This window comes from Eufriesea mexicana, unplaced genomic scaffold (assembly GCF_001483705.2).
Source record: "Eufriesea mexicana isolate 0111107269 unplaced genomic scaffold, ASM148370v2 scaffold2119, whole genome shotgun sequence".
NCBI lineage: Eukaryota > Metazoa > Arthropoda > Insecta > Hymenoptera > Apidae > Eufriesea > Eufriesea mexicana.
The window spans coordinates 893,501-906,980 of record NW_016910196.1 but is presented as its reverse complement, the minus strand read 5'-3'; the positions used below and the strand labels follow the sequence as shown (position 1 = coordinate 906,980).

The 13,480-nt window shown below is 53.0% G+C and overlaps 1 protein-coding gene across 1 annotated transcript in view; it reads right to left on the bottom strand.

Annotated features, from left to right (window-relative positions):
- sv (paired box protein shaven) overlaps positions 1-13,480 on the bottom strand; it is a 125,125-nt gene that overhangs the window by 4,931 nt on the left and 106,714 nt on the right. Inside the window, exons 5-7 of the mRNA XM_017903103.1 lie at positions 6,659-6,915; positions 1,944-2,029; positions 1,413-1,728 (exon numbers count right to left, since the gene is read on the bottom strand). Coding sequence (XP_017758592.1) covers positions 1,413-1,728; positions 1,944-2,029; positions 6,659-6,915 — 659 coding nt within the window. The remainder of the gene's footprint in view (positions 1-1,412; positions 1,729-1,943; positions 2,030-6,658; positions 6,916-13,480) is intronic.

Sequence of the window (13,480 nt, the reverse complement as noted above, 5' to 3'; positions counted from 1 at the left end):
GCCCTCTAAACACACTTTCGAACAGTTGCTCGAGGGTTGGAGTCGGCGTTTCCGCGAGCTCGAGATCGAGGATCTCGTTCCATCGATACGTCCGGCTCGTACATATTAACGGCGAGAGCCAGCAAGCCGTGCAATCGACTTGGCCCGGTCGCGTCGTCCTTCAAAAATTCTTCGATCTCGGCAGCGAAGATCCCCGATTGAATTTCATGAGATGAAGCGGCCGTTACACGGCTCGCTTCGTCCATTCCGAAAAGCACCGACCGAAAGAGTTCCGCGGCGTGCGGCGGCGTGACCGAGTTGCTCGCAACACGTGCCACCCGGAGAAAGTTCGTTTCGTCTGTACGTGTACACGCGAGCACACGTCCGCGTGTGCGCTTGTAACACGGCCGTTTTAGTATGGGTGCGTATACACGCGTCGTCGATGGTTGCTTTTCGATAGCGTTTCCAGCAGTACGCTCCGCCGTTGATCGACCGCCGTTAAACGGCGCAAGGAAGACAGAAACGAGAAAAGGAGCAGAGCGAGACTAGACGAACGAACGGTTAAAGAGTCCGTCGATTAAGTGTCCGGGACTCGATAGACCAGCAGCGACTAGTTTAGACAAGTGACGAAAAGAAGAAAAGAAAGAACGGTGGAGAGGGGAAGAGAAAAGAACGAAAAACAGGATTCCCTGTCACCAGCCTACGCGGTGTGGTTGCAGGTGTCGCAAGCGAAAGTGGTTCGAAAAGAGCCGAAAGAGACGAGATTAGGTGGACAGCAAGTGTAGGAGAGACCTAGAGAGAAACACCCGTGAGCCGGGAGAAGATTGAGAAGACGGATAGAGATAGAGAGACATACAGAGAGAGAGAGAGAGAGAGAGAGAATGGCAGAGAGAAAGAGACAGATAGATAGATAGATAGATAGATAGACAGATAGATAGAGATAGATAGAGAGAGAGAGAGAGAGAGAGGGAGAGACCACCGAATGGAGCCGTTCCGCCACCTCTTCTAGCACCGTAGCCGCTGCTCAGCACAGCTCATGCATTATTAAAGCCATGTATTTAGCCGATATGGGTATGCAAAGCAAGACGTAAGCCGCAATAATAAGCGTAAAGGGAAGAGGGAGGCAAAAGGGACGAGGGAGGATGAGGATGAGGAAGGTACGGCAAGAGGTGGGCAAATGGAGAGAAGGAATATCGCGGAAGGAGGAGAGAGAGAGAGAGAGAGAGAGAGAGAGAGGGTGGCGAGGAAAGGAGGAAGGAAGGGAGAGACGATGGTGGTTTGCTAGGTGGACTAGGAAAGGGGCTTGGTACACGGGGGTATTATATACAAGAGGTTGTGGTGCACACACTGTCCGGGATTTTGTGCGAAAGGAGAGGGGTGAGAAGAAAGGAGGGTGTGCAGGAGGGTGAAGAGAGAAAGAACGAGTCGCTCACCTATGGTGCCCCCTATGGGCGGGGTGTAGAGATGGGGCGTTTGCGCTTGCGTCATCGTGCTGATGGTGCCCAGGGAGTCGTACAGCTCGGCGGAGGTGGCAATCGCGTTCCCGGGGAATCCTCCGTGTTCGTAGTAACCTCCGCCACCGCCACCTCCGCCTCCACCGCTGCTACCTCCGCCGCCACCGCCGCCACCGCCACCTCCGCCGGTTCCAGTGCCGTTCGTGCCGCCGCCGCTCGCGCCGCCGCCTCCTCCGCCGCCTAGCTCGCTCAGGAGCTTGTGTTCGTCCTTGATGCTCCATTTACTCGACCACAGCTGCAACAGAAGCCGGATGCTCGAGGCAAAGTTCGAGTGTCGGGGAGAACGGGCTACTTGTTCGCGAGAAATGCTCGGGATTGACTTAGGTGTTAAGCTACCTTCCTCATTCTTTCTCGCCGATGCTTCTCCAAGTAGTTTGCTAGTTTTAGCGGATATCGCAAGGTAGAGGGAGGAAAGAAGGAAAGAAGGAAAGAAAGAGAGAGGATACGTACGTTCGAATACAGTTGGTCACCGTTGTAGTTGCTTCTCTGTCTCTTCAGGTCGTCCTCGGGATGATCGCTCAGGTCTCGGTTGTCGTCTGCAATCAAAGCCAACATCTGCATTGCGGTCTCCGTGCTCGACCATTCGCGTCATCGCGCGAGCATTTCGTACGAGTGTAACGAAATCGCAGCAGCCATCCTGCGATACTCGCGTTGGCTAACGTTCGCGTATTCGCACCGGGACCGCGATAACCGGGACAAATCGGGAACGAACGCGCGTCTCTCGTATCCCGGATCTACCAAAGCTGATCCCGTGGGCTGTGCATCGGCGGGGAGCATAGGTGGGCCATAGGCCGCGTATTACCAACGAATCAAGACACAAATTAAACGTGGCCACGCGAAACTAAATTGAATCTGTCGGACGGGTTGAACGGTGGCCCCGCGCATAGAGACGGTGTATGGCATTGATAGATAGAGAAACAATTTCGATTCCATTATATGTCTTTATTATCTCCCGGCCATCCCGTCGGTTTAATATAGAAACAAGCACGTGGGACGAGTGCCGGTACATCGGTGGGTGGACGGCGAGGGGTGGCCGGCGGACATATACCGCTATACCCTTTTAGTGGCGGCCGCGGGGTTGGCGGACATGGAAGGAGGATGAAACTGACCAACGATTCCAGCCTGGTAGAAGGGGCAGGGGAAAACGGACGAGGTCCAGCTGGTGGGGGTAGATGGTCCAACGTTCGGGTATCTCGAATAATTAAATGACCATCCGAGGGTAGATGGGTGGAGTACGTAGCATAGGGCTCGTTAAACCTCCCTGTCAAGTTGTGATTGTCCGGCCGGCCGACGGTCCCGACCATTCGACCGGCAGGGTTTGTTCCTGGACCGCTATAAAACCCCCGTTTCAAACACGGCACACCGGTACCGTGGGCTTCCATGAACTTGCTTGAATTTTACGATTCGATCGGCCGAGTTAATCGTGTGCTCTCCCCGTCTCTCTCGCTCTCTGTTTCTACCGCTACGTTCTATGCTCTCCGCCGCGGAGTCTGGTTTTCGCGTAACGTTGCCGTGCCGGATTTCATTAGAGTTTAGGGCGACATGTTCGGGAATTCGTTTAAAACGGATCGCCGATTTCGTGGCAACGTGGAAGGAACGTCTCTTTTCGCAAGGGTTTCGCAGAGACGAAAAGAGGGATAGAGGATCGAGAGGTGGACGAGACGAATCTTGGAAACGGTATCCCCGGCGATCGATCGGGTTTTTAAACGCGGTTTACGAGGAAAATGGACGCGAGAGATTAGGCTCGCGAGGGTGGATGCTATAAATCGATCGGACGCAACGCGCGCCGCCCGTTATGCTGTCTAATGCAAATTCTTGTAACTTCTGCAAAATTACGGTCACTGGTCCTCGACAGATTTGACAGTGGTTGAGTTATGGCGGAAGGAAGGTCAGCGTTTCTACCCTCCCCCCTGGAAAAGAGCAGTAAATCGAATAATTCGATTGATGCCCGTGAGGGCAAAAGCGTACGCGCCGGCGAGCGAGAGAGCGGCCGCGTTATTCGAAAGCAATTGAGTCAATGTTAAGCAATACAATACACGGGTAATAATGGACTCTGGGGTGAATCTGGTCCCGGTGTGTGTCCCCTACGCTCGTCCACGTATATAGGGTGGGACAACGCCGGCCTTTTGGATTTCTGCATGGGGCAAAAGCGCGCAGATGTAACGCGACAACAAACAGCCCCGATAGATTGCAATGCTTCCCCCGAGAGGTTGTTCGTAAATTCGTAATAAGCCCCGGGGATTCTTCGATTCGAGTACACGTCTTAGCTACTCTATCGAACGCATAAATAACGTCGTCGATACGCGATCACGGATTCCAGAGGGCCTCGATTCGCCAATCGCTTTCTGACGTACCCTAATACGCGATTCCTCCTCCCTGCTGGCGAATCGAACCGAATCTCGAACAAATCGTTCCCGCGTTGCAACGTTAATTCCGCGAAACTAGCCAAACACGTCGATACTGCCGGGAAACCAGGAAGGAAGCAAAAAGGAGAAGCGACGCAACGCGTTTTATCACGTTTATTACTCGCCATTTTTCCCCCCTACCCCCAATGTTGCAGCGTTTCTAACAACTATCCGTCACAAGACGGAAGAACGCCGCATTCCGCGTGTAACGCGCGATCGCTCAAACAGTTAAATTGGAGTCGCAGAATTCCACTTAAACTCGAAAACGCGGATTCCTCTGGCCGTACTCTGCCTATCGCTATCCCCTGTACAAATAAACGCGGAACGTCCACAAATTGAGCCTGCACCGGGATCGATTTTGTCCGGTGCAAAAAGGAATACAAATTTGTGGTCTACCGATTCCGTGTCTCCTCGGAGAAAAAGCTAAACGCCGATGTACTCCACATATCGCGAGTATGCCCCGGTTCCGTCGGCGTGGCCCTTTTTGCCAGGGTACGCGGAGCGTATACGCGCGGACGACGTTCACCGCAGATGGAGCGATCGCTGCGAAGCGGCAACGATCGCGGCACGCTCGTTGAAATTCCAGCCGGTTAAGAGGCGCGGGCTCGCGAGAATAGCGCCGATCATCTCCCCGGAGGACAGGGAGACTAATGTGTCGTTGCCGAGGGATAGAAGCCGCTGTGGTCTGTGAAGTTTATAATCTAATACGCGTACCCTCGCCGGCCGCAAAACACTGAGTGCTCTCGCCGCGGACGCGACCACTTTTGCGACCGCATATCGCCGCTCTCATAATCCGATTATATCGAATTACTCGCGTACCATCGGCATAGCTGCGCCAGCCCCGCGATGTACGAATCGATACGTCTATCTCTCTATGCGCGCGCGAAATCGCGTCCACGGGACTTTGATCGAGCGCGCGAGTGCGCCGCCATCGCGCGCGTTCCTCTTCATTTTTCTCCTCCGGCGTTCCGCCGAGGAACGCGCGGTTATTCGCGGAACGGTGACCAAGGGATCGCTGCTGGCTCGCTTTCGTCCCGATCACTGGATATTCCGTTCTAATCACGCGATTAACCTATAGCCCCGTGTCTCTTCACCGGGGCGCATATACGTCAGCTATTTGCAGCTTCAACTGCGCGTATGAAGCGGAACGTTGATATATCGCTGGCAATTTGTATCGGGTGATCCACGGTCTTGTAATTTCGAATTAAAGTCATCTGCGAGTGTGACTCGTTATTACCAGGCGAGGGGTTAAATCACTCGTGATGATAGGATAGGATGCTTCTAGACTACTCGTGTATGTCTCAGCCGAGGTCACGTGGTAACAAGGGAACACCGCAGATCATTCTTTTCTTTCAGACCGATACCAGAGATAGGAATAACTTTTCGTACTCTCCGATAGACACAAACTCCGACATAACCTCTAAACGCGAACGCACGAAACGTCTAGGACCTCTGTGCAACTTGGAGAAAAGAGTACTCGTTCCGCAGTTGCGCGAAGAACGCGGTGATTAGTCACGAGTGACGGAGCTTAGAAACAAAAAGGGGTGCAGCAATTTCGGGGGTCTCGCGTGGATTGGATTCGGGACGGGAAGAAGCGGACCGCGCGCGGCGGCTTCTGTTCGCACCTCTGGAGGAACGAGCAGCGAATCGTATCGGGATCGGTGGAAACTCGGCTCCGGAGTTTCTCTCCGGGTCGAAGCAACGTCGGCCACGTGTCGTGCGGCACGTGTCGAGAATATTTCGGGACGCGTTATTCACGCAATGACAGCAGAATGAATCGCGGCACGTGCTACTCGACGTTTGACTGATACCCACGACGTTCGAGCTCCGCGCGTACCTCGGGCCCCGATAACGCTCGAAATCGTTCGATCGCCGCCGAATGAGATCGTCGACGTCCATTCGGCTCGGGATATGTTTGGCTACACGCGTAATTGGTCGTCGAGATTGAATCGGAGATAGGCGATTTAGGTCGAAGTAGGTGGACCGTCGGTGGTGCATGATGGGTCACGTAGATCTTCGTAGACGTTTTGACGGACGTATGATCGTGATCGAGATTAAATGGCAGATGGTTAGACGAGTTGCCACTTTTTAGTCGGTGATCGAGGGTAAATGAGGGATGAAAGATAAAATTATCAGGGGGACGACGATGGACGTTGAATCGCGTTGCTTCGGTGTTTCGAGGTTGTCGCGCGATCGGAGAGGAAATTCTGGCAAGTTTTTCAGCCTAATTCGCGAAGCCTCTGGCGCGGTAACGAATAAGGCTAGGAAAATTCGAGTTCCGAGCGGGGCGCGCGGACAATGGGAGCTTACAAATTGAGTGGGACGAGCGATGTAACGTCATTGCGGTATGATCGTCTTCGCGAGGCACACCGACTTCTCCATTGTTCGGCGTTCCGAAGAGCCAGGCGAAACTCGTGCCGATTTACTCGGCTGTAACGTCGATCTAAGCGATATCTCCTTTCTTACCCGGCCTTATATAACCTCCCGGCCAACAGTCGCGAGTGAAATGTAGCCGCGACGCCTTCTGCGATCCGATCTGACGTTTACATAAGTTCGTCCACCGTTCGGTACTTTTTCTTTCCCGTCGCACCGAATGTTCCCCCGTTTTCGAGTATCCCCCCCTATAGACTGCGCTCGTAAGCGCGATCGGTACACGAGTCGTTTCGATTTTACCTGGATCGCGAGAGTCATCGTGGCGGTATCGCGTAAGAGTAATCGCGGGTCGAGAGATCATCGGCGTCGAAGAATTCAATGACTCACCGTCGTCGGTGCGTTTTCTCTTGATGCTGTTGCCGTTCGGGTCCTGATGGTGCGCCGGGATTCCCAGGATGCCGCTGATGCTGTAAGCGTTGGGAGCGGTCGCCGCCGGATGACCCGCTGCCGTGGCAGGTGCATGGGCTATCACCGACACGGAACCACCTGATCCTGGCTGACCTTGCTGCTGACCTTGCTGCTGCTGCGCCTGCTGTTGCTGATGCGCGTGCTTCGCCTTCTCCGCCGCTTTGTTCCTCACGATTCTGCGGACAATGGATCAGGCTCGGTGTATAGGGTTACTTAGTCGTTAAAACAGCCGCGATCGGGGCTGGTCTCTGCGGTTTCCACCGCGTCGCGAGATGAGATGGAAACGGGTATCGGGTGCGACTTAATTGCCTGGGATTAAACGAATCGAATCCTCGCGAATCCCCCGGAACCAAAGAGATATCCAATCAATAGGGGTTCACGACCGATCCTCTGATCCTCCGCGCGAAATACACCTCGGAGTTACCTCCACTCGTCCGAGATTCATACCCCCGTCGTACACGCCTAAAGTTTGAGTCATCGCGACACGAGGGTCGCGAATCGAGAGTCACGAAATTTTGCCAAACCTTGTCCCGGTGATTCATGCAAAACGTCAGATAGCCCGCGACACGAGAATTAATCTACGAAGATGCGTCAGACGTAGTCGCATCCGAATATAAAGCATAGGTACATACTAGAGATACGCTGGAGCGTACCAGCGACAGAGCACGCCCCGCGTCTCCAGGTTGCGCATTTTTCCCTGGATAACTAGGAATTACCAGATAGCGGTCTCTCGGACCACGCTCGCCGGATGATTAATTACGATTACGCGGGTCACTTCGCGCACGATCATTCTCCGTGGTCTATCTACCTACCGCGAACGCTCGAACGCGCATCAGCACGCGCTCCTACGCCGGTTTACGATCTCGCGTCCGTGTACGTGTACCGACACACACACACACACGCGCGCGCGCGCGCAACGGGAGCAACGCGTGTCGTTCGCCATTGTTCCGGACAGGCATGTCGGAGCGCCTCCACCTTCGATATAGAATAGCTACGTGACTCTGCGGAACGGTCGCGTATCATAATCGCATCAAGGAGTCCGCAGACATCAGGCGGCTATAACGAAGTCCAGTGCCTCCACCCCCTCCCGACCCTCCTCTCGCCCTTCCGAGCCGCCATCCGGCCGTGCACCGACTGCTTATTATCCATGATATATTGTGCGTGCGGTTTCAATGGTCAGCCAGTCCTCCGACGTCGGTATCAATTATCCTGGCGAATATTCACGGCGTAACGTTGTTAATCTCGCCGCGTGCCGGTTGTTGCCGCGTACCTACGTACTCCGCTTCGCGGAAGAAGCTGGCGCGAAGCGGCCCAGAGGCGCCGATCGCCGACCGACTACGCCCTCTCGGGCTTGGCCGTGCTCACGGGGAACGGAAGTGATCGGGTACCGCTAGCTGGACGGGTTTGGAAGCTGCAGGAAGCTTCGACGATGACCGTTAAACGGGGAGGGTCGGATTCTTCGGTGTCATTCCGCCAGTTTCGATATCAACTTCCTGCCAACTTCTCGCGGATCTTCGAACCCCAAGTTGTTCTACCGGTTTAATATCGAAATTTTCTCCATTTTATTCCATGCGAATTATGGTTTCGTATCGTAAACGATCCTGGTCAATTCTGAATTTTTAGGTAACAACGTACGTTATCGCGTGTCTATTTTCCGTCGTGAAAAATCAACCAAGTGGACCGAGTACGAAAGCAGACGATTTCTCTGATATTTCGACACCTTTGTCTACGATATCGCGAGCGATTCGTGGCAAGGAAATCGAGATACACACGAGTGCGACGATTGAGAGGCGCGGTTTGTAGAGGCAAAACGTAAACACGGAACAAGCTCGTGGTCAATTTTCGTCGACGTCTTTCCGTCTCAGTTCCGTGTTATTCTTCGCCAGGTTAGGACGAACTGGATCGACGCGTGACCGATTTCTGTTGTGATCGTGCCACACCTCATCGCAAGTTGCAGAGTCTTCGAACGAGAGTTCGGTTCGTAATATTTATTCTGCATTTTTACAATTTCTTTATTATTCTAAGAAGAACTTGGGGTGGGTGATGGAGCGGTCCATGAGCAGTAGTAGAGGAGTCCATATGAGGATATATCCGCGAAGATCGTTTATTTCGTCGAGGAAACTAGCAATTTACGTGGCTAGAGATATAGCGGTTAATTTTCGCCGATGTCTTTCTGCCTCGGTTCGCGTTATTCCTCGCGGCGTGACCGACTCTGTTGTTGATTATGGCACGCGCCATCGGGACTTAAATCGCAGGGCAAGAGGTTAAGCACCTTTCCGTGGTTTACTATGCATCGCGTACACACCGAGTGATCTGTCAGTTGTATCGATTCCGTTGAGGAATATCGTTATACGTCTATACTCGACACAGTAAACGCAACCCGAGGGCTTAACGAGACTAGTTGTAGCCAGACAACCTTCGACCTTAGTCAAACGCGATCGTCGGTCCTTTAGCGCGAGTCATCGGTGAATGAAACGAGACTTGGGAGCGTCGGTAGTCGATGAGGCAGAGAGTCGCGCGTATCAGCAGGTATTCCGCATTCGAAAGGTTTTCGCGCATAATGGGTCAGCGGTTTCGCGCGGTAATGGGCGAGCGCGTAATGGATCGACATTAAGTCGTTCGTTTCTGGCGTGGATGTGTTTGTGGGCTAGGTAATCGTGGGGGTGCGAGCTACGGCGATCAATCAGATGACACCTGTTGCCCGATCTCCCTGGCTCGTTCGCCACCTTCGCCAATTCGCAACAATTAGCAACGATCCTTATCAGGGTTAGACTCTGGGGTGACTCGTCGGGAAGCAACGAGCCTAAATCGTTGTTGAGCCTCCTGGTAAATACATCCCGTTGCCTCGATCCTCGCAAAAACCTCCGAGTACGTACCCCTCGTTACGATATCTTACTCGCGGAGAGACTCAAAGGGAACCTTCCTTTGAACTCGGGAAAACTTTTATCTCCGATTGCCATCGTGGATAACGGAGTGGTTACATCATCCCCGATAATCCGAGCATCTCCATCGACGTTTAGCTTCCCTTCTCCGTGTAACTACCACGGAAGATATCTGGTAAAAGGAACAATGGCGGCGTTGCAACAGAACGTTGATGGTTCGCGTTTTAATTACTCGATCGTCGAGGGACTTTGATTTAACCGCAAACGAAACGATCCGGGAACGATGGAAATCGGGGCTCCTTGGAACTCGGCGAAACACGACGGAAGGGGCCGCGGCGTAATCAGAGCGATCGACGATCTAATAAGCGCAACGACGCCGGAGCGTCCGTACAACAGGTGCAGATTTTATCGGCGTACAGATGGTGCGAACCGTTGCCACACGCTGCGTTTCGAGGGCCGAATAAACGGGAGCTTTTTCGCCTGAAACCTACGACCGTGCACGAGCCGTTTCCTATCTTCTAATTAGCATCGGCTTCGCCGTGGCTTTGTTCGTTATCGATGCATTCGTAAGTATCAACGACCGTTAGCGATTCGCAGTTCGCGTTGCATGATTTATGTAATTCTCGCGAAATTTATTCCGAGCACACGAATCGTTCGGACCGACCGTTCGTTCCTCGTTCGACGATTTTTCCGTCGAAAATCCGGGCGACGAGGAGAAGCGAATTTTTTTTGCCCCGAAAGGGGCAGAAGCGTATCGATTCGATAGGGAAACAGGGAGCAACGTTAAAGCTGGCCGACAGTCCTTTATGGCTGGAGGTCGACGGGAAAATCGAGCAACGAACGGACGGGAATGAAGTTCCTACGACGAAACCCCAACGTTCTGTCGCCGGTACAATGTCTTTCCCTTCTTGTTTTCTCCTCTCTTCCTCCCCTCGCTTTAACTCCCTTCCGGTTTGCTCGTACTTCCAGTCATCGTGCTGCGCTATTCTTCGTTCTTTGAAATTTTCTGTAAAACCGAATATCGTTGCTGTTTCTCGTCGTCGTTTCTCCATCGTGTTCGATCAGCTGTTCGATAGGGTGTTCCTCGAGATCCTCGTAGAAATTCTACGCTGTTATTAATTAGTTTGCCCGTCTTCGGTTGTGTCTCGGTGTAAGAAACGAGTCGAGTAATCCAATCAGATATAGACCCTGATAAAATTTTGAATAACCTTTCCACGGAGTGGCTTTGCGGCCCCGTCGTCGACCAGGAAAGAGGGTGAAACTGTCGCTGCTGGAAAATCACATGGCGGTTTCCATTCACGAGGGGGTGGGTGTACAGAGGCTCGCCAATCCTTCGCGGTAGCGAGCAAGGAGGGATTTCGCTCCCTCTCCGGCATTCCCCCGGCGCGTCTTCGTCGCACACGCGGCCACGACGCCTTGGAGAAACCAGAGGTGGCGCCTGGAGGAAGGCCGAGCAGAATTATGAGGGTAGAGCGTGTCGAGGGTGCCACGTGGGAAGAAGCTATGCCTCCCCTGGCGCCATCAGATCGTTCCCCAACGGCCACTCCTGAACTAAACTGCGCGACTATCTAGCTCCAAGTGCCACCAATCGCCCCTGCGAGCTCAACTTTCCTTGGCCTTCGATTCGCGGATTGCCAATGTCGTTGTGATACCTCTTAAAGCGTGTTCGAACAAACACACGGATAATTAGGCGGTTTATCCTCGCGCGATTAATCTTTTACGACGTCGCGTCGGCTACGAGGCCGGGGTGGTACCGCGAATACGCGGAGAAATTAATTCGTCGTTGTAACATGGAGGACTGTTTACTTTGACGCTGGAATCTCGTAAAACGGATCGTCTCTCGGATCGCAGAAGGGACAAAGTCAATAACGGACGAACGCGAGCCACGGCGTATGAAGCATAACGGCTGGTAACGCCGTAGGTCGATACTTTAAGACGCTCCCGGTCGCCTACCTTCTCGGGACCGACGTGAAATCGTAGAGACGTTCGTAGAGAGTAGCAGCAGAATAGTTCGGCACGGTGGCAGAGGATGAGGTTCAACCGTGCCACGGCTCTGGAACCACAAACTTTAATGTTGGCATTACTTTTATGCGCGACTTTATGCCAAGTATCCCATCAAATATATGACCCAAGCTCCTGCACGCTTCCCGGGGGGGCGAGCACCTCTGCAACCTTCTACCTTCCCTTACCCAGCCCCCTCTCTCTCCTATACTTCGCCAACCCCCGTTTCCACGCGCGGCTAAATTATTGCGAATAAAACTTTATACTCAAATTACCTCTACGCCAACTTTATCGCATTTCACCGGTAAAGCCGCCACTCCTCCTGGTCTCTGCCACCCTCTGACAGTTCTCTCCCCCGGCGTCGTCGTCCACGACGTACCTCGTCGCCCGGGTGGACTTAAATTTTCTGCATGATCCCGGGTTAATTTCTACGGATTAAATACCGGTCCTGTCGATTCCACGCTACCCGTGCCACGCTTTTTAACGTTCCGACAATTATCCCTCGTCAGTGGGGGATCTCGGAGAGGATCGATAGTAGCTCGCAAGCCATTTTCGTCCACATCTTTGCGGGAGAATTATCACGCGTGGAACAAATACGATTGGCTAAGCGTGACCAATTATAGTCATCGAAACGAATGACCGTAGATCAATTGAAACCAATCGGAACAACACTTTCCCGCTATTATTCGACGCGATGCAGCGATTGCGATTCCGTCAGTGGTGATCGCTTGCCCCATTGTGATTTCGCGGTAGGAACGAGAGGACCGAATTCACGCCGCTAATACACGGGACTAAGGAGTTATTACGTTCCATTATACATCTCCGCGAGGATTGCGGGGGATTTCGGGTGGCTTTCGAGGATTTACCAGTCTCTTTCGGGGGCAGATGCTACGAGCGTGCGGCTTCGGAACGGAACTCCCCTTTCTCTTTAACCCGAAGTCAAGAAAAGAGAGGACGGCGAAACGGAGGGCAGAGCAAGGGTGGCGAAGAGGAAAAGAGAGAAAGAGGGCGAGGGTACGCGGGCGCCAGAGGGAGAGAGTCGCAGGGAACTATTTCGTCGAGCTGTAGACACAATACGGGACTCGCTCCACGGCCATTGTACGCCCTTCAGAGGCGCACAATGGCTGGAAAAGGTGTATCCTGATATTCCACCACCTCTCGAGAGGCTGTAATATACCCCGGGAGCGTGCTGTACTTGCCGCTTCTCGGTGTAGTACGGTGTGATTCTTGAACAAAAGCTACGGAGGAGGAAGCGGGGTTTACCGTTTCTCCCGTCAGTGTTATCTTTCGCGGCGAGCTTAATTATTTTTCCCGCTTTTTCTTACCACCATTGCGACGCTCGTTCAATTTTCCTTCTCCGAATCTCTCGCTTGCTTGACTTTGCGAGATTTTCTCCGCTCTGACGAGAAATTAAAATTACGCCGGCAATTTCATGCAGGGGGAGGCCTGGAGAAATAGTCGATTTAGGAGTAACGCGATGTAAACGAAGATACGATAGTTTGGATGATAGACATCGGATCGTGGATATGTCCCGTATGCGACCAGAAGAATCGCACGAAGGTCTTGCTGGGTACCCAAGGGTGTGCCGAAAGGCGCGTCTACGCGGTAGGAAGTCAGGTATAGGTTAGGTTTAAGCAGAGCGCCGTGGCACGGTACCCCAGTACCGCATCCTAGTCATTTTGATGAAGTGTTCCCCTGGTCGGTACCAGGGACGAGTATATTATTATATCTGGGGACGCGGTTCGCATTGTCAAACAGCAGCTGCCTGCTCCGTACACACAACTATATTAACTGTGACACCCTACCACCACTACGACATTCTCTCCTTCTCTCTCTCTCTCTCTCTCTCTCTCTCTCT